The 21,259-nt window shown below is 43.4% G+C and overlaps 1 protein-coding gene across 4 annotated transcripts in view; it reads right to left on the reverse strand.

Moving 5' to 3' along the window:
• The window catches only part of GLS (glutaminase), a 104,158-nt gene extending 83,319 nt beyond the window's left edge, over positions 1-20,839 (reverse strand). For 2 of the 4 annotated variants that reach the window (XM_072979715.2, XM_072979725.2), the window contains exon 1: positions 20,341-20,837. In XM_072979715.2, coding sequence (XP_072835816.2) covers positions 20,341-20,756 — 416 coding nt within the window. In that variant the 5' untranslated portion in view covers positions 20,757-20,837. Of the gene's footprint in view, positions 1-20,340 lie in introns of all 4 variants that reach the window. The other 2 variants (XM_078393425.1, XM_072979721.2) reach the window with 2 other exon arrangements.
• Positions 20,840-21,259: the final 420 nt, after the last annotated feature.

Genomic DNA, 21,259 nt, shown 5'->3' on the forward strand with positions numbered 1-21,259 from the left:
AATAAAAGAGTAAGGTTTATTTAAAACAACACACAGGCAAAATAAAATGATCAGGTGAATAAGATATAGTAACGTGGCTTAGTCTCATTCATACATGCACACAGTTTAGTTCACACAGAACACTTAACTTGAAGCACAGACCCTGAACCTATCAGTTCTGGCTAACCATACAGACACCTGAACCTATCAGGTTGGTACTGACTGACACACAGTAGTACCCTGTCTGACACACAGACTCCCACACCAGCTTCTTCTTCCCAGCTGCTGCTTCTTCTCCTCTCTCCACACACGCTCCACATATATATACAGTACAGCCCCTCCTCCTGATGTCCCGCCTTCCACTCCCCATAGGATGGAACTTTCCCTCCAAACCCATGACAGACAGGTAACATCAGTGCTGTATGTAACACCTCCCCTCTTTATAAGTTGTTTTGTAGGGGGAAAGCTAAGGTGCTTTTTCCCAAAAAACAACCTGGATAAAACACACAACAACAGTTATACATACAATATCATACTTACTTATACTTACATTCTAAGTTAACCATATCAATTAGGCATTTAAACATTTACCATATACATTACATCAAGTTACCTTTATTCATACAAACCAAATTCAAAAAAACCAGGTACATTTAACCTTTGGTCACCAACATATATACATAGTCCATGTTTCTTTCGCCGTCTTCATTCTTCAGGTCTTCTTGACAAGGCGTCAGCGACACAGTTCACTGACCCTCTGACCACCTTCACTTCAAAGTCATAGTCCTGCAGATTTAAAGCCCACCTCATAAGTTTACTATTGTGGGATTTCATTGTCTTTAACCATTGCAGTGGTGAATGGTCAGTGCACAGAACAAAATGTCTTCCCCAGATGTAAGGCTTGGCCTTCTGGATCGCGTAGACTATGGCCAGACACTCCTTCTCCACGGTTGCCAAATGTCTCTCACCTTTCTGGAGTTTCCTACTCAGGTAGGACACTGGATGCTGGTCACCATTTTCATCCTCCTGGCAAAGAACTGCTCCTACCCCGCTGTTAGACGCATCGGTGTAGATGATGAACTCCCGGTCGAAGTCTGGAGCACGCAGCACTGGATAGTTGATGAGGGCCTCCTTCAACCTCCGGAACGCCTCCTCACAGTCGCTGGTCCACGGGATGCGGTCATCAGTCTTCTTCCTCGTCAGATCGGTCAGCGGAGCCGCAATCTCGCTAAACCTCGGGATGAACTTTCTGTAGTAGCCCACCAACCCAAGAAATGATTTGACTTTTTTCTTGGTGTTGGGTCTAGGCCAATCACGAACAGCTTCTATTTTGGCCTCCAGGGGTTTTATCACTCCTCCCCCTACCATGTGACCCAAGTATTTTATTTCTGGGCTACCCAGCTGACACTTGCTGGCCTTTACTGTTAGCCCTGCTGCACTTAACCTCTGCAGCACTAACTCCAGGTGTTTCAGGTGATCTTCCCAGGTATTACTGAAGATCCCTATGTCGTCAATGTAGGCCACTGTAAAGTCACTGAGCCCTGCCAAGGTCTGGTCCATCAGCCTTTGGAATGTGGCTGGTGCATTTCTGAGACCAAAGCTCAGGACTCGAAACTCATAGAGACCAAAAGGGCTGCAAAAGGCGGTCTTTTCTTGATCCCTGGGATCAATTCTTAATTGCCAATATCCCTTTACCAGGTCCAATGATGAGATGAACCGACAACCCCCTATGGTTTCAATCAGGTTGTCTAGCCTGGGCATTGGGTAGGCATCAGGAGTGGTTACGCGGTTTAATTTCCTGTAATCAACACAAAACCTAATGCTCCCATCAGGCTTGTCCACTAGGACTATCGGAGAGGACCAAGGACTAGAAGAGGGGACGATTATGTTCTCCCTAAGCATCTCGTCCAGCTCCTTCCGCACCTTGTCCCTATAGGGTCCCGTTACTCGGTATGGGGATACTGCCTGCGGGGGTGCATCCCCTGTGTGGATCCGATGCATCACTCCCTTCACTATCCCCGGCTTGTTGGAAAACACCTGTTGATATTTAATGAGCAGCATTTTTAGTTCTTGCTGCTGGTCTTGGGTGAGTGCAGGACTGATCTTTACCTCCTCTGGGTTGTATTTTACTTCCCCTCTACCCTCCCAGAAGGGTAATTCAGCTTCCTCACTCTCAGCTGCTTTTATCGCAAATAAAACCCTCTGTTCCCCTCTGTAGTAGGGTTTTAGGGCATTCACATGAACCACCCTCCTTGCTTGGTTCTCCTCCTGCTCTATAAGGTAGTTCAGGTCTGACATCTTGGAAATGACCCTATATGGTCCTGCCCATTTGAGCTGCAGTTTGTTCTCTCTGCAGGGCCTAAGCCAAAGCACTTCCTCCCCTGGGTCAAAGTGCCTCTCTCTAGCTTTTTGGTCATACCATGTTTTCTGTCTGACCTTCTGAGCTTGCAGGTTTTCTGCTGCCAGTTCTAGGTTTCTCTTTAGGTCATTCATCAAGGTGTCTATGTATGTCACAACGTCTTGGGGGTCATCCTGGGTGATCTGCTCCCAATTTTGTTTGATCAAATCAAGGGGCCCTTTCACCCTTCTCCCAAATAAAAGTTCAAACGGACTGAACCCGGTACTGGCTTGTGGCACTGATCGATAAGCAAACAAAAGGGATTGCAGCTTCTGGTCCCAATTGTTTGGATTCTCTGCCAAGTAAGCCCTAATCATGCGCATTAGAGTCCCATTGAACTTCTCAGTTAACCCATTACTTTCAGGGTGATAGGCAGTGGTTTCCTTGTGCTTAATTCCACAGATTTGCCATAAGCGTTTCATGAGCTTCGATGTAAAGGACGCGCCCAAATCTGTGATTATTTCTGAGGCAAATCCCATCCTGGACATATACCCCACCAAGGCATCTGCCACTGTGTTAGTTTCAATGTTAGTCAAGGGAATGGCTTCAGGGTACCTTGTGGCATGGTCCACAATGGTGAGAATGAACCTGTTCCCCCTCTTTGTGGCCTTGGGCAAAGGTCCCACAATATCCACCCCTATGCATTTGAACGGAGTGTCAATCACAGGCAAAGGACACAACTTTGCTTTGGTCCTGTCGCGGTTATTCCCCTGCCTTTGACACACATCACATTGTTTACAGAACTCCCTGATCTGCTTCCCTATGTCAGGCCAGTAAAAATTCTGTGTGATTTTCTGCTGTGTTTTGTTCACCCCTAAGTGCGCAGCAAACATGTCAGAGTGCCCCCTTTGTAAGATCATGGGGCGATACTTTTCAGGTACCACTAGCTGACTTCGGATCCCATCTCCCCCTTTTGAGATATTCCTCAGGGTCTCTCTATACAAAATCCCCTTTTTCTCTAGAAATCTCACTGGGGTTTCAGGTGTTAGCTGGGCGTCAGTCACCTGTTCAAAACACTTTTGGAGAGTGGCGTCTGCCTTTTGCTCCTGGCCAAATCGGCTGTCTGTGGTTAAGGTTTCCACCACAGCTTCTGAACTCCCCTCTGCTTCCGTCTCTGGCTCATCATCACCCCCCTGAACTGTCCCCGTGGTGGCTTGTGAACGTGTAATCACTAGCACCCGTTTCACATGTTCAGCCAGGTCATTTCCCACGAGCACGGCTGCTGGCAGAGTCGATGAAATTGCTAGCCGCCAAACTCCCCTCCAGCCTTGAAAGTTCACAGGTACCTCCGCTACTGGCAGTGAGATCACCTGCCCCTCAATCCCTGCCACCTTCATGCTCTCATTTGGGATTATATACTCCCTAGGAATAATATCTGGATGGCACAGGGTCACCTGAGAACAAGTGTCCCGCAGCCCCCGATACTGATGGTCAAGTATTCCTACGTCCACCCCTGCTGTTTCAAACAACTGAGAATCTGTTCTCACGAGCAAGCAGCGCCTGACCTCTACAAGAGGACCATTTTCCTCAGCCTGATCAGCAGATGTAGCTGTTCCAGATTGAGTAGCCATGGCAACAGGCTCCCTCAGTGACAATGAGCCTTGCTCTTTCTGGACACAGAACACAGCTTTTGGCTTGGTTCCACTCGAATCCTGAGGCACAATTCCTTTTAGCTGCTTTAATTTCTCACACTCTGAGATTAGATGGCCCTTTCCCTGACAGAAATAACATTTTCTGGTGTATTTTGAGTCTTTCTCATCTTGTTTTGGTTTTCCCTCCAAAATCTGAGGTCTTGGTTTCATGTCTGAGGGCTTCCCTTCACCATGGGCCCCTCCCCCTTGCTGGCTTTTCCCTGGTCCCTGAGAGTACTTGCTGTAGGTTTCTTTAGGTTTCCCCATCGCTTTCCCCTCACCCAAGGGCTTTCTTATTTGGGAAATAAAATCTGCGATCTCGGCTGCTTCTGCCACAGATTTCGGTTTCCTTTCCCTCACCTGGAATTTCAGTTCCCCATGCAGGACTGAATAGAACTGTTCCAGTGCTATCAAGTCTTTAAGCTGCTGGTAGGTCTCTGTCCCCTCCTGAGATAGCCATTTCTCTAGCAGCCTCACCAATTGGGCCCCCACTTGGGTAAAAGTCTGCTCTGGTTTCTTGGTGATTGACCTGAATCTTTGCCTCAGCTGTTCCGCATTTATCCCATGTCTTGCAAACACCAGTTTTTTAAACTCTGCAAAATCTTTCATCAGTTCCTGTGGCATCTCTGAATAAACTTCCGCAAGGCTGCCACTAATTAAAGATCGCATGATGGTCATCTTCTCAGTTTCCCTCACTGAGAAGTCCACAAACGCTCTTTCCACTAAGGAAAAGAACACCTCAGGACAATCTCCCTTGTGGTACACAGGGAATTTCTTCAGGTCAGCTTTAGACAATTGGCCTCCCTCAGAATCCCTATTGTTATTATTGTTCTGATTCATCAGTTCCAATTTTCTTAATTCAAACGCCATTTTCTCTCTCTGCAATCTTTCTTCTCTTTCCATTTTCTCTCTCTCTATTCTTTCTTCTCTTTCCATTTTCTCTATTTCAAATTGTCTTTGTTTCTCCCTTTCCTCCATTCGTTCTCTCTCTAATCTTTCCTCCATTTCCCTCACCCTCAGTTCATGCTGTTGGGCTAGGAGCAATTTTCTGAGTTCTGGGTTCTGCTCTCCTGTGCTGTCACCCTGCACTGAGCCAAATTCATCCTCAGAACCTTGGTCAACCTGGGGGTCTTTCACTTCACCCATTTCTGCCATTTGGCTTCGAGTCAAGGGCATAATCCCCCCCCCCAGAACAGGCTGCTTTCAAAAGTCAAGCCTCAAAATAAAGCGACCACTTTTTTTTTCTTTTGCCTCAGAACCAGCTTTCTCTATAGATTGCTGCTGTCCTTCAGCACTAACTTGCAACAGTTGCGAGCTAGAGTCTACCCCCCTCTGCTAGGCCTCGCAGAAGGCAGGATAAATCACTTCTACTTTACAGTTTTGCCTCAGCTTTTTCCCGCCAAAACAGGCTGCCTCAGAGCTCCCTAATCTAGCCCCCAATCTGAGGTTACACGTTCTTCTACTAGTGCACCTCCCCGTGAGGCACACCTAGAAGATTACCTACGCGCTCTCAGATTGTCCCTGACTAGACCCCCCTTGCTCTGGGCACACTTGCCAAGGCTTTGCTGGACCGCTGGACAACTGGACCAGTCGTATCCCACACGCTGGACACCAATCAATGTGACAAACCCAGACCTACTGGGATCTGCCACACGTTAACTAAGCTGCCACCAACCATTCCCTATAAGAAGTCACACAGACCAGGGATGGATTTTCAACAAATAAAAGAGTAAGGTTTATTTAAAACAACACACAGGCAAAATAAAATGATCAGGTGAATAAGATATAGTAACGTGGCTTAGTCTCATTCATACATGCACACAGTTTAGTTCACACAGAACACTTAACTTGAAGCACAGACCCTGAACCTATCAGTTCTGGCTAACCATACAGACACCTGAACCTATCAGGTTGGTACTGACTGACACACAGTAGTACCCTGTCTGACACACAGACTCCCACACCAGCTTCTTCTTCCCAGCTGCTGCTTCTTCTCCTCTCTCCACACACGCTCCACATATATATACAGTACAGCCCCTCCTCCTGATGTCCCGCCTTCCACTCCCCATAGGATGGAACTTTCCCTCCAAACCCATGACAGACAGGTAACATCAGTGCTGTATGTAACACTTACATCATTTGTTCTCCTAAACACATTAAATTGATTGCAGTTACATTCTTAAAAGTACAGTGGTGCTTCAACATACGAACTTAATCCATATTGGAATGGTGTTCGTAAGTTGAAATGTTCGTAAGTCGAAGCACCATTTCTCATAGGAATGCACTGAAAACTGATTAATCCGTTCCAGCTGAAGAAAAAAATCACCAAAAAAAATAAAATAAAAAGAACACAGCAAGCCCGGTCGGAAGGCACTACATTGCTGAGGTTTAAGAAGAAGAAGAAAAACTTCCAGAAACAAACACTAAAGCCACCTCTGTTGCTGAGGTTTAAGAAGAAAAAAACCTCCAGAAACAAACACTAAAGCCACCAACAACACAGCACAGAAACATACCCACATACCCGCCCCAGCCAAAACCCACCCAGAACAGTTTTTAAAAGGAGAAAACAGCAGCTTACCTCCCTGCGCACACGCGCGCTCACACACACACACCCCAAAGCAGGAGGCTCTCCTAAGCACACTCTCTAACTGCCGAAAGTAAAAGAACTACAGTATAAAGCAGCCTCGTCGCCACCTACAGTTAGAAATCTGCATTGCCTGCCTTTTTCTCCTGCCTTTTTTCTGTTTGTAAGTGGAAGCTCCGTTCGCAGGGCAAAGCAAAATGTTGCGACCGGAGGTGTTCATAAGTCAAAATGTTCATAAGTAGGGACGTGCGTAAGTCGAGGCACTACTGTACGACTTAAGAAGTTTACAGTTATCAAAAGAAAAATCTGCCAAACAATTCATTTCTATTTTACAGCTTAATTCTCAATTAAGTGCAGCCAGTAATTTTGAAGTATCACCATACATTGTTACTTTTTAAAAAGGCACTATATATAAGGCACCTCCCACACACATATTTTAGTCTCATAATAAGATGTTTTTATTAGATAAAATAGTCCTCAGTTTGTGAAAAGTCCTCAGCCTTCAAAACTATTTCTCAGGTGCAGAAACTCTGAACTGAGAAAATAAAATAATTGTTATTATTTTTAACACCCTGATACTGAATTCTATAAAGAGCTTCAAAAAAAGTTTAAAATTTAATTTTTCCCCCACATATTCATCACATATATTTAGAGGCAGTTCCATTTTTATACTTTTTTCTGCAAAGCTTCCTAAAAATTTGATTTAAAAAAATTCAATCACTGAGATAGGGCAAATAATAATAATCTGGACTTTAAGGGGGAAAGCGTTTTATTGCTGAAGGTATAATATTAATGTGCATTACTGAAAGCTTTATGTTCCACAGAACATATGGAAGTCCAGAAAATATACATGTGGCATAATTTTAAAATTATCTATATTGCTCCTAGTTATAAATGTTAATCTTTAGGTGAATTTTATGAAACAGGTATTTTTTAGTAAATCTATAGACTATTCACATCTTTTGCAGTCCAATGAAGCAAACTAACCCAATATTTGAGCATGACACTGACCAGTTGACAAAGCAAACATGGCAACATTCAATTTACATACAGAAAACACCTTAAATGGACTATTCTTTGATAAAGCTTATCAGTTAAAACTGCAGTATAAGCTTTTTCCCCCTACTTCACAGGTCAATGCTATTATGTAATGTTTGTTCAGCCTAAGAGAAGTGTTTTAGCATCATTAAACACCTTAAAAAACACATATTCAGCATATCCCAAAAAGAGCTTAAGATATGGAGCCAACATGGTATTGTGATAATTATCTTCAGTGCAGGAAATGCATATTTATCCTCCACAGCATTTATATCTCCAAAACGTATAGACAAGCTAATTTGAGGGCAGGATACAAAAATCATTGGGTTACTAATAAAGTATTAATGCACAAGGCTACAAAACTAAATTGAAACAAGTTTCTAAACCTTAGTTCATATATAAAATCTGTATATTCTACTGCCTTGTAAGTCACTGGAGATGAATTTCATACAACTTATTATCAGTTTTAATATTAAAAATAGAAAATGCTATTATTTACTGTTCAATCATCAATCCATATATATACTGCAGCCAAGAAATCAGAAGAAGACTAAGACAAGGAAGGGCAGCAACAAAACAATTAGAAAAGATCAAGTGTTAGGATCTGTCACTGGAAACCAAAGGCCAAGGTCACCCACACTTTTATATTCCCAACCATAATATATGGGGTGTGAAATCTAGACAGGTAAGAAAGCTGACAGGAAAAATTTGATCTGTTTGAAATACAGTGCTGGACAAGAATTGTGAGGATGCCCTGGACTGCCAAGAAAGATGAAAGTGGATCCTACAGCAAATGAAACCTTAACTATCTTTAGAGACACAAATGATGAAACTGAGGTTGTCGTACTTTGGCACATCATGAGAAAGCAAGACTGCCTGAATATGACAATTGCTGTTATATGCTGTCAAGTCGCCTCCAACATATGGTGGCCCTATGAATGAAAGATCTCCAAAAAGTTCTGTCTTCAACAGCCCTGCTCAGTTCTTTTAAACTCAAGCCAATTATGCTTGGAAAAGTTGAAGGCAGCAACAGAAGACCAAATAAGAGATGGAGTGACTCCTTAAAAGAAGCCATACACTTAAGTTTCCAAGAGCTATTGAGGACAGGACATTTTGGAGACCCCTCATTCATACAGTTGCCATAAGTCAGAGGTGAGACTTGAAAGCATACAACAATACAATATGCCCTATATAGAGTACAAAAATATCTCAGAATTATTCCCAATACCTAAAAGGATTTCATTATTACACAAAACTAAGGAACTTTATGTTGACTTATCAAGATATGTAATTTGCTAATTAATGTGCTGTCTAACTAGCAATAACTACTGTATAATGGTAAGGAGAACATCCAAGAGGACTGCACTTTCAAAATATTTCTGTTGGTGACATTTTAAAACTATTGTACAATAAACCTGCATTCCGTGTTTCCCCGAAAACAAGACAGGGTCTTATATTAATTTTTGCTCCAAAAATGCATTAGGGCTTCTTTTCAGGGGAAGTTTTTTATTTTATTTTACAGTCATGTCATTTTCTGGTTGCTGCACAATGGTGAAGGGTGGGATTTCACACAATGGGGGCTTAATTTTCAGGTTAGGGCTTATTTTCAGGGAAACAGGATACTGTATCACAAGCAAACATTTGGAATTCCTTTTTGAATCTCGGGTTTTTGCAACTTAAGAGACCACAACCTTACTGTGGATTTATGCTAACATAAGCATAACTGCCTAATCTGTGGCAATCAATTGCTACTAAATACCAAGTTGATACACCCTGCTCATGTATAAAGTCACACAACAGGGCCTGTGACCAGAAATGTAAACAGCAACACATTAATTACTGGCAGTTCACCAGCACAAAATACGTAATTCTATTTGTTCTGGCATAGGTAAAGGTTCTGCTTGACATTTTTAGTCCAGTCATGTCCGACCCTAGGAGGCAGTGCTCATCCCGTTTTCAAGCTGTAGAGCCAGTGCTTGTCTAAAGACAGTTTTCCACTGTCACGTGGCCAGCGTGACTAGGAAACGCCATTTGACCTTCCCACCGAAGTGGTACCTATTTATCTACAGTACTCGCATTTGCATTGTGGGCAAGAATCCCGTAGAAGGAATGGAGTAGCCCTCATAGTCAACAAAAGAGTGGGAAAAGCTGTAATGGGATACAATCTCAAAAATGATAGAATGATGTCAATACGAATCCAAGGCAGACCATTCAACATCACAATAATCCAAGTTTATGCACCAACCAGCATTGCTGAGGAGACTGAAATTGAACAATTCTATGAAGATTTACAACACCTTCTAGAACTGACACCAAAGAAAGATGTTCTTCTCATTCTAGCGGACTGGAATGCTAAAGTAGGGAGCCAAGAGATAAAAGGAACAACAGGGAAGTTTGGCCTTGGAGTTCAGAACGAAGGAGGACAAAGGCTAATAGAGTTTTGTCAAGAGAATAAGCTGGTCATCACAAACACTCTTTTCCAACAACACAAGAGGCGACTCTATACATGGAAATCACCAGATGGGCAATATCGAAATCAGATTGATTATATTCTCTGCAGCCAAAGATGGAGAAGCTCTATACAGTCAGCAAAAACAAGACCTGGAGCTGACTGCGGTTCTGATCATCAGCTTCTCATAGCAAAATTCAAGCTTAGACTGAAGAGATTAGGAAAAACCACTGGGCCACTCAGGTATAATCTAAACCAAATCCCTTATGAATACACAGTGGAAGTAAAGAACAGATTTAAGGAACTAGATTTGGTGGACAGAGTGCCTGAAGAACTTTGGATAGAGGCTCGTAACATTGTCCAGGAGGCAGCAACGAAAACCATCCCAAAGAAAAGGAAATGCAAGAAAGCAAAGTGGCTGTCCAACGAGGCCTTAGAAATAGCAGAGAGGAGAAGGGAAGCAAAATGCAAGGGAGATAGGGAAAGTTACAGAAACTTGAATGCAGACTTCCAAAGAATAGCAAGGAGAGACAAGAGGGCCTTCTTAAATGAACAATACAAAGAAACAGAGGAAGATAACAGAAAAGGAAAGACCAGAGATCTGTTCAGGAAAATTGGACATATTAGAGGAACATTTTGCGCAAAGATGAACATGATAAAAGACAAAAATGGAAGGGACCTAACAGAAGCAGAAGACGTCAAGAAGAGGTGGCAAGAATACACAGAGGAATTATATCAGAAAGATTTGGATATCCCGGACAACCCAGACAATGTAGTTGCTGACCTTGAGCCAGACATCCTGGAGAGCGAAGTCAAGTGGGCCTTAGAAAGCCTGGCTAACAACAAGGCCAGTGGAGGTGATGGCATTCCAGTTGAACTATTTAAAATCTTGAAAGATGATGCTGTTAAGGTGCTACATTCAATATGCCAGCAAGTTTGGAAAACTCAGCAGTGGCCAGAGGATTGGAAAAGATCAGTCTACATCCCAATCCCAAAGAAAGGCAGTGCCAAAGAATGCTCCAACTACCGTACAATTGCACTCATTTCGCACGCTAGCAAGGTTATGCTCAAAATCCTACAAGGTAGGCTTCAGCAGTATGTGGACCGAGAACTCCCAGAAGTACAAGCTGGATTCCGAAGAGGCAGAGGAACTCGAGACCAAATTGCTAACTTGCGCTGGATTATGGAGAAAGCCAGAGAGTTCCAGAAAAATATCTACTTCTGCTTCATTGACTATGCGAAAGCCTTTGACTGTGTGGACCACAGCAAACTATGGCAAGTTCTTAAAGAAATGGGAGTGCCTGACCACTTTATCTGTCTCCTGAGAAACCTATATGTGGGACAGGAAGCAACAGTTAGAACTGGTCATGGAACAACTGAGTGGTTCAAAATTGGGAAAGGAGTACGGCAAGGCTGTATATTGTCCCCCAGCTTGTTTAACTTATATGCAGAATACATCATGCGGAAGGCTGGACTGGAAGAAACCCAAGCCGGAATTAAGATTGCCGGAAGAAATATCAACAACCTCCGATACGCAGATGATACCACTCTGATGGCAGAAAGTGAGGAGGAATTAAAGAACCTTGTAATGAGAGTGAAAGAGGAGAGTGCAAAAAATGGTCTGAAACTCAACATCAAAAAAACTAAGATCATGGCCACTGGTCCCATCACCTCCTGGGAAATAGAAGGGGAAGATATGGAGGCAGTGTCAAATTTTATCTTCCTGGGCTCCATGATCACTGCAGATGGAGACAGCAGCCCTGAAATTAAAAGGCGCCTTCTTCTTGGGAGGAAAGTGATGACAAATCTTGACAGCATCTTGAAAAGCAGAGACATCACCTTGCCAACAAAAGTCCGAATAGTCAAAGCTATGGTTTTTCCTGTCGTGATGTATGGAAGTGAGAGCTGGACCATAAAGAAAGCTGACTGCCGAAGAATTGATGCCTTTGAATTGTGGTGCTGGAGGAGACTCTTGAGAATCCCCTGGACTGCAAGGAGAACAAACCTATCAGTTCTAAAGGAAATCAACTCTGAATGCTCACTTGAAGGACAGATTCTGAAGCTGAGGCTCCAGTACTTTGGCCATCTCATGAGAAGAAAAGAGTCCTTGGAAAAAACCTTGATGTTAGGAAGGTGTGATGGCAAGAGGAGAAGGGGACGACCGAGGATGAGATGGCTGGACAGTGTCTGCGAAGCAACCAACATGAACCTGACACAACTCCGGGAGGCAGTAGAAGACAGGAGGGCCTGGCGTGCTCTGGTCCATGGGGTCACGAAGAGTCGGACACGACTAAACGACTAAACACACTCGCATTTGCATGCTTTCGAACTGCTAGGTTGGCGAGGAGCTGGGACAAAGAGACGGGAGATCACTCCGTCGATTCAATCTTACAACTGCTTGGTCTTCTGACCCTGCAGCACACAGGCTTCTGCAGTTTAGCCCGCAGAACCACCACGTTCTGGCATACATCCCCTCGAAAGGTTCTGGACAGCTTTTAAATATACTTGTGATTCCTAGGATTTATTCATATATTTATTGATATAAAAAAGAAGGCATCTCAGAGAGATGTTTTGTACTGATTGCAGTAAATCTTTTCTATATCATTGCCACCTTGGTAACATCTGAACTGAGTAGCTATAATTTTATAGCTCCCCACATTTTTCAACTGTCAGGACCACAACCTGTAGGATAAACTTCAGCTAACCAGGATCCTTTACTGTATATAAGTTTGAGAGAGAGAGAGAGAGAGAGAGAGAGAGAGAGAGTAATAATGAGATAGCAAAGATAACCTCTATTAATTAAGTTATATCTTCTTTTGGAGGAGTTTAGTACTTCATAAATTTCTGCAATGTCTGCAGAGGCTTCTTGTTCTGGGGAGCTGACTGCGTCTGGTGGAAATTTTCTGATAGTAAAGGCTCTCTTATCATCTCAAGGCTCCTGAAGACTTCCCAAGCACAAAAGGAGCCTTAAAACTGAGGGGGGTGCGGGAGGGATCGGAATGGAAAGTTTTAAATTTCATTAAATTGAAGGTTTTCAATGCCAGGTGATATTATCTGGCTTGTCCAGCATAAATGTATGCCAACAGAATTTCAGCCTCCAACTGGTAGGTAGGGAAACCAATCTTCCATGCACAGACCACCACTTAATCCAATCTGACCTTCAAACGACTTAAACTCCTGCAAAAGTGGAGGACCAAATCTGATGGTATGTTATGTCCGCTGGAAGCTGGCGATTCCAGGTGATTTGTGGGGGTCCTTTTGGCACCAAATATTTTTAGCTCGATTTAAAGTGATCACAACAGCTTTTTAAAGCCTTAAAAAATCTATGGCATAGACATAACACTACCATCATTTGTATCAACCTACCTTGCACTTTCAGACCCGCATACTGTTTCTCTTAAAGTTTCTTAGGATCCCCTCCTGGTCTCTTTCTAAAAATTAAACATTGTCCCCACTTTCCTTACAGGACCCACCACAGCACTTTCAAAACCCCAATTTAAAATGCAGGGAGATTCAAACTTTCCTATCTCATAATGAAATCCACTGCAGAATTTTCTTTCTGCCCTGCAGCAAATTCACTTCCCATCTCAGTCTTTTGTTGTTCTTTTATTTTCTTAATCTGCATGTACTCCTTTGGTATAAATAAAGGAGGAAAAGAGAAAGAAGCCTGCTATAAATAAGGCTGAGGAATAGAGAAGTAGAGATGCGAGGAAAGTAGAAGGGGAATGTGATATTGCCCTCTCCTATCCATACAATCAATGTAGTTCCTGTTTTTTTTTTTTTTTAAGTCTACAACTGCAAAAGGTAGCAGAAGTATTTGGAAGGAATTTATTCTCAAGGTGAGCATTAGAGAATGAGGCTGCAAAAGTTTTCAAGATGGATGACTGACGGCGGGAGGGAGTAAGGTAAACAGGTTTGCACAGGGAAAGGGGGGGGAAAGGCAAAACAATGTACCAGAGAGAGATTCACAACAGCACTTCACCTTTAATGCACCTGTAGTATTCCCAGAAAGACAAGAGAGGAAAAAAGGAATACTGTAAACTATTGCCAATGTCATTGAGAATTACAGAACGCCCTATCTCATATCTATCTGAGGTTTCTCTGACAGTCTCATTTGGGTCTATAATGCAACCTCCCTTTCCTGCAGATTTTTGCATTGTGCAGCAACCAGTACAGTAGTGGGCAATAGGCAAGTACTAAAATTATCTTTGCCACTGAACCTATTCTAAAGCTCCACCAACCTTTTGATGGGGGAACAGGAAAGAAACATGAGTTTCATAAAAACTACCCAGCTGAGCGAGAACAAATAACTATCCTGTTTACCATCTTGCAACTAGAAGCACATAAAGTTTTGTTTCTTCTTCTGAATATCACTATTTCATCCTCACACATAAATACTTTAGATTAAAGTATTTATGTATCAGATGGGTGGTATAAAATTGAATAGACAGGTAGGTAAACAGACAGACAAATAGAGTAGATCTATGTACAGTAAGGCTTAAAGCAGACTAATGAAAATCAGCAGGCCTAGCAGACTCACTGACAGGGCTTGAAAAATGTTACAATGTCTCACCAGTCAGTCAAAAATTTAACCAGTCAGCATGACCGGACTATAGCCTTGCAATTTATTGGGATTGGAAATCACTTATTTATACCCTCAGACTTGGGTTTCTTTATTACCTGTGTACCTGTGGGGTCATGAAGCTTGTATTTTGAATGCCTTTCTTTTGAATGTCTCCAGCAAAAATAAAACTGAAAGCAGAAGCACCCAGCCTCTTAAGGAGCCACGTTCCCTCCCACCCCAGGATGTGTCCTTGTTCGGATGAAACTGGGGGCAGGGAATCTCCATATTCTCCAGCATGGGATTACTCTACATTCTCCTGTACAGCTATATCTCTATGTGCTGCTCGAACTCTCTTCTTGTGAAAAGGCAGTTTTCCTTTTGTAATGGGAGGGGGAGGGGAGGAGTGCAGGATTAGAGAGAGAGAGAGAGAGAGAAAGAGAGAGAGAGAGGCGGAGGGGAAGAAGGCAGGCAAGGTGGGAGCTGTGACTCATTGAGCAGCATTTTTCACTGTCTCAGATGTGTGGACAAGTGCATTTTTCGAGCTCTGCTCACTGACTTCAATGAGCCAGCTATAAGAATGATTATATCTAGATGCAACAAACCCTGCTGCTGAGAACATCTAAATACTGTAGACAATTTAGTGTTTATCTTAAAGACAGTAACAGTTTAATGAGGAAGAAAAATTCAGTTGATATAACTTATTTAGCCTTGATCCAAACTTTGACCTAGTTCCATGAAGCATTTAAAAACATAGTCATAAGAAATTTGGCAAGGAAACTATGTATAATGGCTACATAATTAACAGAACAACAGGAAAGGATAAGAATAAATACTGACCATATTTCAAACGATATCCAGAATCATGCTGCTAAGATTTATGGTAGAGTTTGTCCTGCTCAATGGCTTTATCAGTGGACAACAAAACAGATGTTACATTCAACAAATAAGCAGATGCCATAAAATCTGGAAAAGTTTCAAAAATGCTAGGGGATTAACTGTATCTTAATGAAATTGAGCAAGGGAAAACATGAGTGTTACAATTGAAAAATGTAAAAGCATAAAATGGGAGAACATCATGAAAAAATTTCTAGAAGGGGGAGGACTGTAATAGATTTAACTGGAACTCAAAAATGTGAGAAATTGCTGATAAGAAGCACCAGCATTAAATTACAAAGAAATAATGTTATATTGAACATAAGGAAGTATTTCCTAATTATTGCTACAGAAATGGCATATGGTGCCATAAGAAAGCAGAATATTTGAGCAGGTGCATGCTGAAGTATTTCTAGTGTGCAGTACAGTTGAACCTCTACTTATGAACGTCCCTACCTACAAATATTTCAACTTACGAACAGCTCCGTTTGCAAAATTTTGCTTCTACTTGTGAATGGAGCTTCTACTTACGAACAGAAAAAAACGCGGGGAAGGTGGGAAATTTGAGCTTTCAATTAACCATTGGCCAGCAAAGAGGCTGCTTGTCCGCTATCTCGCTCGTCCCAGAGGTTAGAGAGTGTAGATACGGAAAGAGACTTCAGACTGCCTGGTACTGTACGGACTGTATTTGTTTTGTTTTTTTAACTTTTGATTTTTGACTTTCTTTTTTAAAACAGAGAGACTGCCTGTTCTGGGTGAGTACACTGTATTTACTGTACTGTACAGGGTTTTTTGCAGCTTGGTGGGGGGTAGGGCTAGGTGGGAGGGTTATGTTTCTGTGCTCTGATGGGTCTTGCACTGTAGATTTTAGTTTTAAAATGTGTGTGGTTAAAATGTGGCTCTAAAGTCTGTATTAAAATCAGAAAATATTCTGTGAGGTGCTGTGGTGGTTGTAGATGCAGGCAGCCAGACAGGCTTTAAAATGGAGTTTAGACTCAAGTCGCTTCCACCCCCCCCCCCCCATGCTCTCTTTTTGTGATGAGGAGTTATGTGCTGGAATAATGGCTGCTGATTGTTGGTGCAAGCAGGCTTTAAAATGGAGTTTACACTCAAGCCTCACCCCCCCCCATGTTCTCTTTTTGTGATGAGAAGTTCTGCGCTGGAACAATGCTTCTTGGATTCTGTGGCTTTTTTTAAAGGTGTTCTGTTTGAAAGGTGTTCCCTCCCTCCTTTCCTGACATTTGTAAGCTAAAAGGTGCTTGATTTTGTTTCAAATCTGCTTGTTTTTAAAGGTGTTCTTTTTAGAAGGTGTTCCCTCCCCCCTCCTTTCCTGTCCTTTTTTTGACCTAAGTTCATCCTAGGTCAAAAGAAGAAAAATTCTCCCCCTAGTGGTAGAGTATGGATTAACCAGTTTTGCATTAGTTCCTATGGGAACTAATGCTTCAAAGTACGAATGGTGCCTCTACATAAGAACCAAAAACATCCGTAACAGATTAATCAGTTTTCAATGCATTCCTATGGGAAATTTTGCTTCTACTTACAAACATTTCAACTAACGAACATCTGGGACGGATTAAGTTTGTACGCAGAGGTTCCACTGTATTCTATGTGCAGAAAGTCAAGCTATCCTTGAAACTATCCCATCTTTTAATCTAGCTGTTGATTATGATTCTTGAGACACACAGGCTCAGATAGTGAAGTCTAATAGCCAGCCAGCAAGGTCCACATAACCCTGAAAGGTAAGCTGTAAGGCTACAATGAGCACTGTGAAGAAAAGCAGGTTACTTAACTAATATTAGAAAAGAACCCCATGCACAAATATGTATTTATCTTTGTTATTCCCAAAACTTTGGTAACGAGTAATTCCTTCCAGTTGCAAAAGCTGGTATCTTTCCTGTTTTAGCACAAACAAGTGGGGTGACAGACAAGAAACGTAATGAGATATTCAGATAAACAAGAGATTTGTAATGGAAGGAATGTGACCTACACACCACTCAGCTACCTGCTTACATTACTTATCTAAGAGTCACAGGTAGTCTACTGCTGCTTTCAAAGCATACTGCCAACAACTGTTACATGTCTTCTGCAACTACAATATTTATTTTTTAATGGAGGAGAAAACGAACAAAAAATGGTTCTAATGAAGAACTGAACATCCCCTGCTCAAGCTAGCAACTTTCTAAGATGGCTTTGTGTTTCAAAACAAAGATTGGGATAAAGGTGCATGCAAGTCTAAATTGGTGGTGATGGGGAGGTTAGAAAAGAAAGGACATCCAAAGGATCTACCACTCTTCTGGTTCCATAGCTGTCACTCCTGATCTGTACTACTACTGGTGCTGACACATCTCTACTTCCCAGTGGTCTCCATGAATTGGGAATTGTAAAAAACAATCTAAAAAAATAAAAAAAATAAAGGGCAGGGGAAGAATCAAAGAGCAACAAATCTGGTCCTCCCTTACTTCTGACTTGCCAACAGAAGCTCAGTACAGTCTACATTTAGACTGCCTTGCTTAAGATACAAAAGATCTAGCTTTGCATTTCATCAACATAAATCATTCTATATTGGTGTCTGTGAATGCAGTGGGGTAATAAAGAACTGTTGTTTTCCACAAGGTGATATTTTTCATGGATGTGTTTGTAAACTACCTTGGCTTACTTTTTAAACACAACTTCTACTATGCCAACCTGTACTGCAATTGAATGGCTCACTCTGAGACCACAAAAGCAACATCAAAGAGGCCAATTGACAAAGTATTTTACCCTTCTGCAAGTGAATGGGGAAAAAATCTTTATTCTCTTGAATAAGGGGGATGGGGAGATGTCACACTCAAAATCAGTTAGACCTGGTAGCCCATCCCACAGTCATATCCAACAGGATTCACAACAGTAGTGATCTTCTCCCCAAGACATCTTTTCTCCCCCTCATTCTAGAAACATAATGATTTCTTCATTCTTCACTGGTAGGCAAGTTTCCCCTGGGAAACTGCTCCATTCACTTTGGAGTGTGTATGACTAAATAGGAAAATAAGCAGATACCCAGAAAACCCACAACAACCATCTAAACGGATACACTTAAAAGTCCCAACAATTCGTAATAGCCACTCTTTCAAAATTTCTTATGTGCTCATAAGCCCAGAAAGAGCTGAGACCACAGAGCTAACTGAACTGAAATCATTGTTAACAAAAACAAAATAAGTCTATAGCCTTCATAAAACTGGTCAGAATAGGAATAGTATGCACCACCCTTGTCAATGGTTTATATTTTCAACGAGAAACAAACTGAAAACATATTCATCACATTTCATATGAAAACGCTAACAACACATTTTGTCATTCAAAACACTGTCCTCCTTGAAATAGTGGTTAATCATTTCCTAACTATGAAATAAAAACTTTTGTGGCATTTCTAATATTCTATACATACTTACCATGTGCCTCTTTTGCCAACAGGGAGCTAAAGAATGACTAATTCAAATAGAACATTCTTCAAAAGCTACATCCAACACTCGCTACAATCTTTTGTGGTTACAAATAATTTTTTATCTCATGCTATATGTAATGCCAAGTTTAAAAACTGAGAATTGGAAGGAGACAGAAAGATTCATCTAAGGAAGATAAGGAATGACACAGCAGCCCATGGGGCATGGGAGGGGGAATTTCTTTCACTCAGCACATCAATAAATCTGGAATAAAATGGGATTAGTACAGTATACTAATACAGTATATGATTGTACCTGAAGAGTATATTTTCTGCGCTAAACAAGTACGGACCACTTTTGTAGATATTCATTAATTCAGGAAACCAAATACAAAAGCAGAATCAGGAAACCAAACCTCATTTACAAATAACATTAATGCAAGAATGATATCACACTTCCATAACTGCTCCTGAACAAGCTTACTAAACATCACAGTGGGATTTACGGATAAGCCACATTGTTTGCTATTACCTAGCATCTAAATAGCATGAAACACTGCTTATGTTGATGACAAGAATACTGTACTTCAATAAGCTTATGTAGGCTACTTAAGAAGCTGCAAAAAGCCCCACATCAACATACAAAAACATACAATTTCTGCCATAAATAGCAACAGTGTTTTAATTTTTAAAATGGAAAATATTTAATTTGGAACAGAAATGAAGACGTCCTACACTTTCTAAGCTATAGACCCAATGCAAAAGAATCCTAGCGGTGCAGGGGCTGATCTGAATGGCGCTGTCATAATTCATATGCACACCCAGCACATGCTCAGAGGCATCTCCGATGATCTCTCAGCAACGTCCAAAGACCCAGGATTGCACACAGCAATAGCATCCCGATCTCACTCCGTTTGGACAACAAGGGAAAACGCTTTCCTTCTTCGGGGAGAAAAGGTACTTTGAGAAAAGGACGACAACAAGGAGGGGGGGGGGAACCAACAAGCCAGGGCTCTAAAGGTGCTTCTCTCCTCTTTTTCCGTCCCCACAAAAGGCCACATGGCGGTGGGAGGAAGAAGAGAGGAAAACATCCTGGCTACCACTCGGCCCACTCCCTGAAGAAGCAACCGGTCCGTTCGCACGGGTGGGCCAAAAGACCGGAGGTCTGGAGATGGCCTCTCCCTCCGGGGAGGCAAGGCGGCCTCTCCTCCTGTGTCAAGGGCGGGAGGGAAGGCAAGGCAAGGCAAGGCAAGGAGGAAGCAAGCAAGCAAGGCCCGGCGAGCAAGCAAGCAAGCAAGCATGCCGGCTTCCTTCCTCACGCCTCCCAGTCCGGAGCATCTTTCTCCGCTTCTCTCTCCCACCCCTCCACCCCACTCCCTCCCCGTCCCTCCCTGCCCGCCACTCACTTCTCCCCCAGGCCCCCGGCTTCCTGGCCTGGGCCCGAGCTATGGCTGTCGTTGTCAGGGGCCGAGTCGGCGGTTGGTGTGGCTGGCGGGGAGGACGAGACTGGTGCCGCCGCGTCCGGCTGCTGCTTCTCCAGCTGCTGCTTCGGCGGAGGGCCCTTGCCCGGTTCCTCCAGGATCCCCTCGGAGCGGCTGCAGAAGGCCCGGGCCACGCCGAAGACGCCTCCGGGCAGGAGCCGGAGAAGCGGGCGGCGGCCGGGTAAGGCGGGATGGAGCCACCTCGGAGCCGGGCGACGGCAGCCATCCAGGCCTCCGCCTCCTCCCCCTCCGCCGCCGCTGCTCCCAACGGTCACCGTGACGCCACTCTGGCTGAGGCGCGCCACATCCCTCAGCCACGCGGGGTGGCGGAGCCGCATCATCCTGCCGCCGACACTCCCGCCGCCTCAGAACGAAAATGCCTCCTCAGGCGCTGCCGCCGCCGCTCCTCGAGCGCGCGGGGCTCCCACGCCCAGCGGGGCCCGCCTCCGGACCCACTCCATTGGCCAGCGGCGGCCGTCACCGCCTGGTGCTTTCGGAGATGATTGGTCTGTCCAAGACGTCAGGGCGCGAGTTCCCCCCCCTCCCGTCAGGAGGCGGAAAGATGTGGCGCACTTGGAGCTGGGCCTGCAAAGTGAACGGACGGGAGTGGGAGAGAGGGAGGGATGCTGGGCGGGCGGGCAGAGAGCCAGGGAAGTCAGCGGAGGCCCGGGCTAATGGGTCCGTGCTGCCCTCCCAATGAGAGCATTGGACTGTGTGTGTGTGCATATATCAATATATCACACACACACACACACACACATATGCATTCGCTCTCTCTCTTCTCCATCCCCTCGCCGTCAAGAAGTCTTACGTTAAAGGAAGGCTAGGTCGCCTCTTAAAACTT

The sequence above is a fragment of the Pogona vitticeps genome, chromosome 1, assembly GCF_051106095.1.
Source record: "Pogona vitticeps strain Pit_001003342236 chromosome 1, PviZW2.1, whole genome shotgun sequence".
In the NCBI taxonomy this organism is placed as follows: Eukaryota; Metazoa; Chordata; class Lepidosauria; order Squamata; family Agamidae; genus Pogona; species Pogona vitticeps.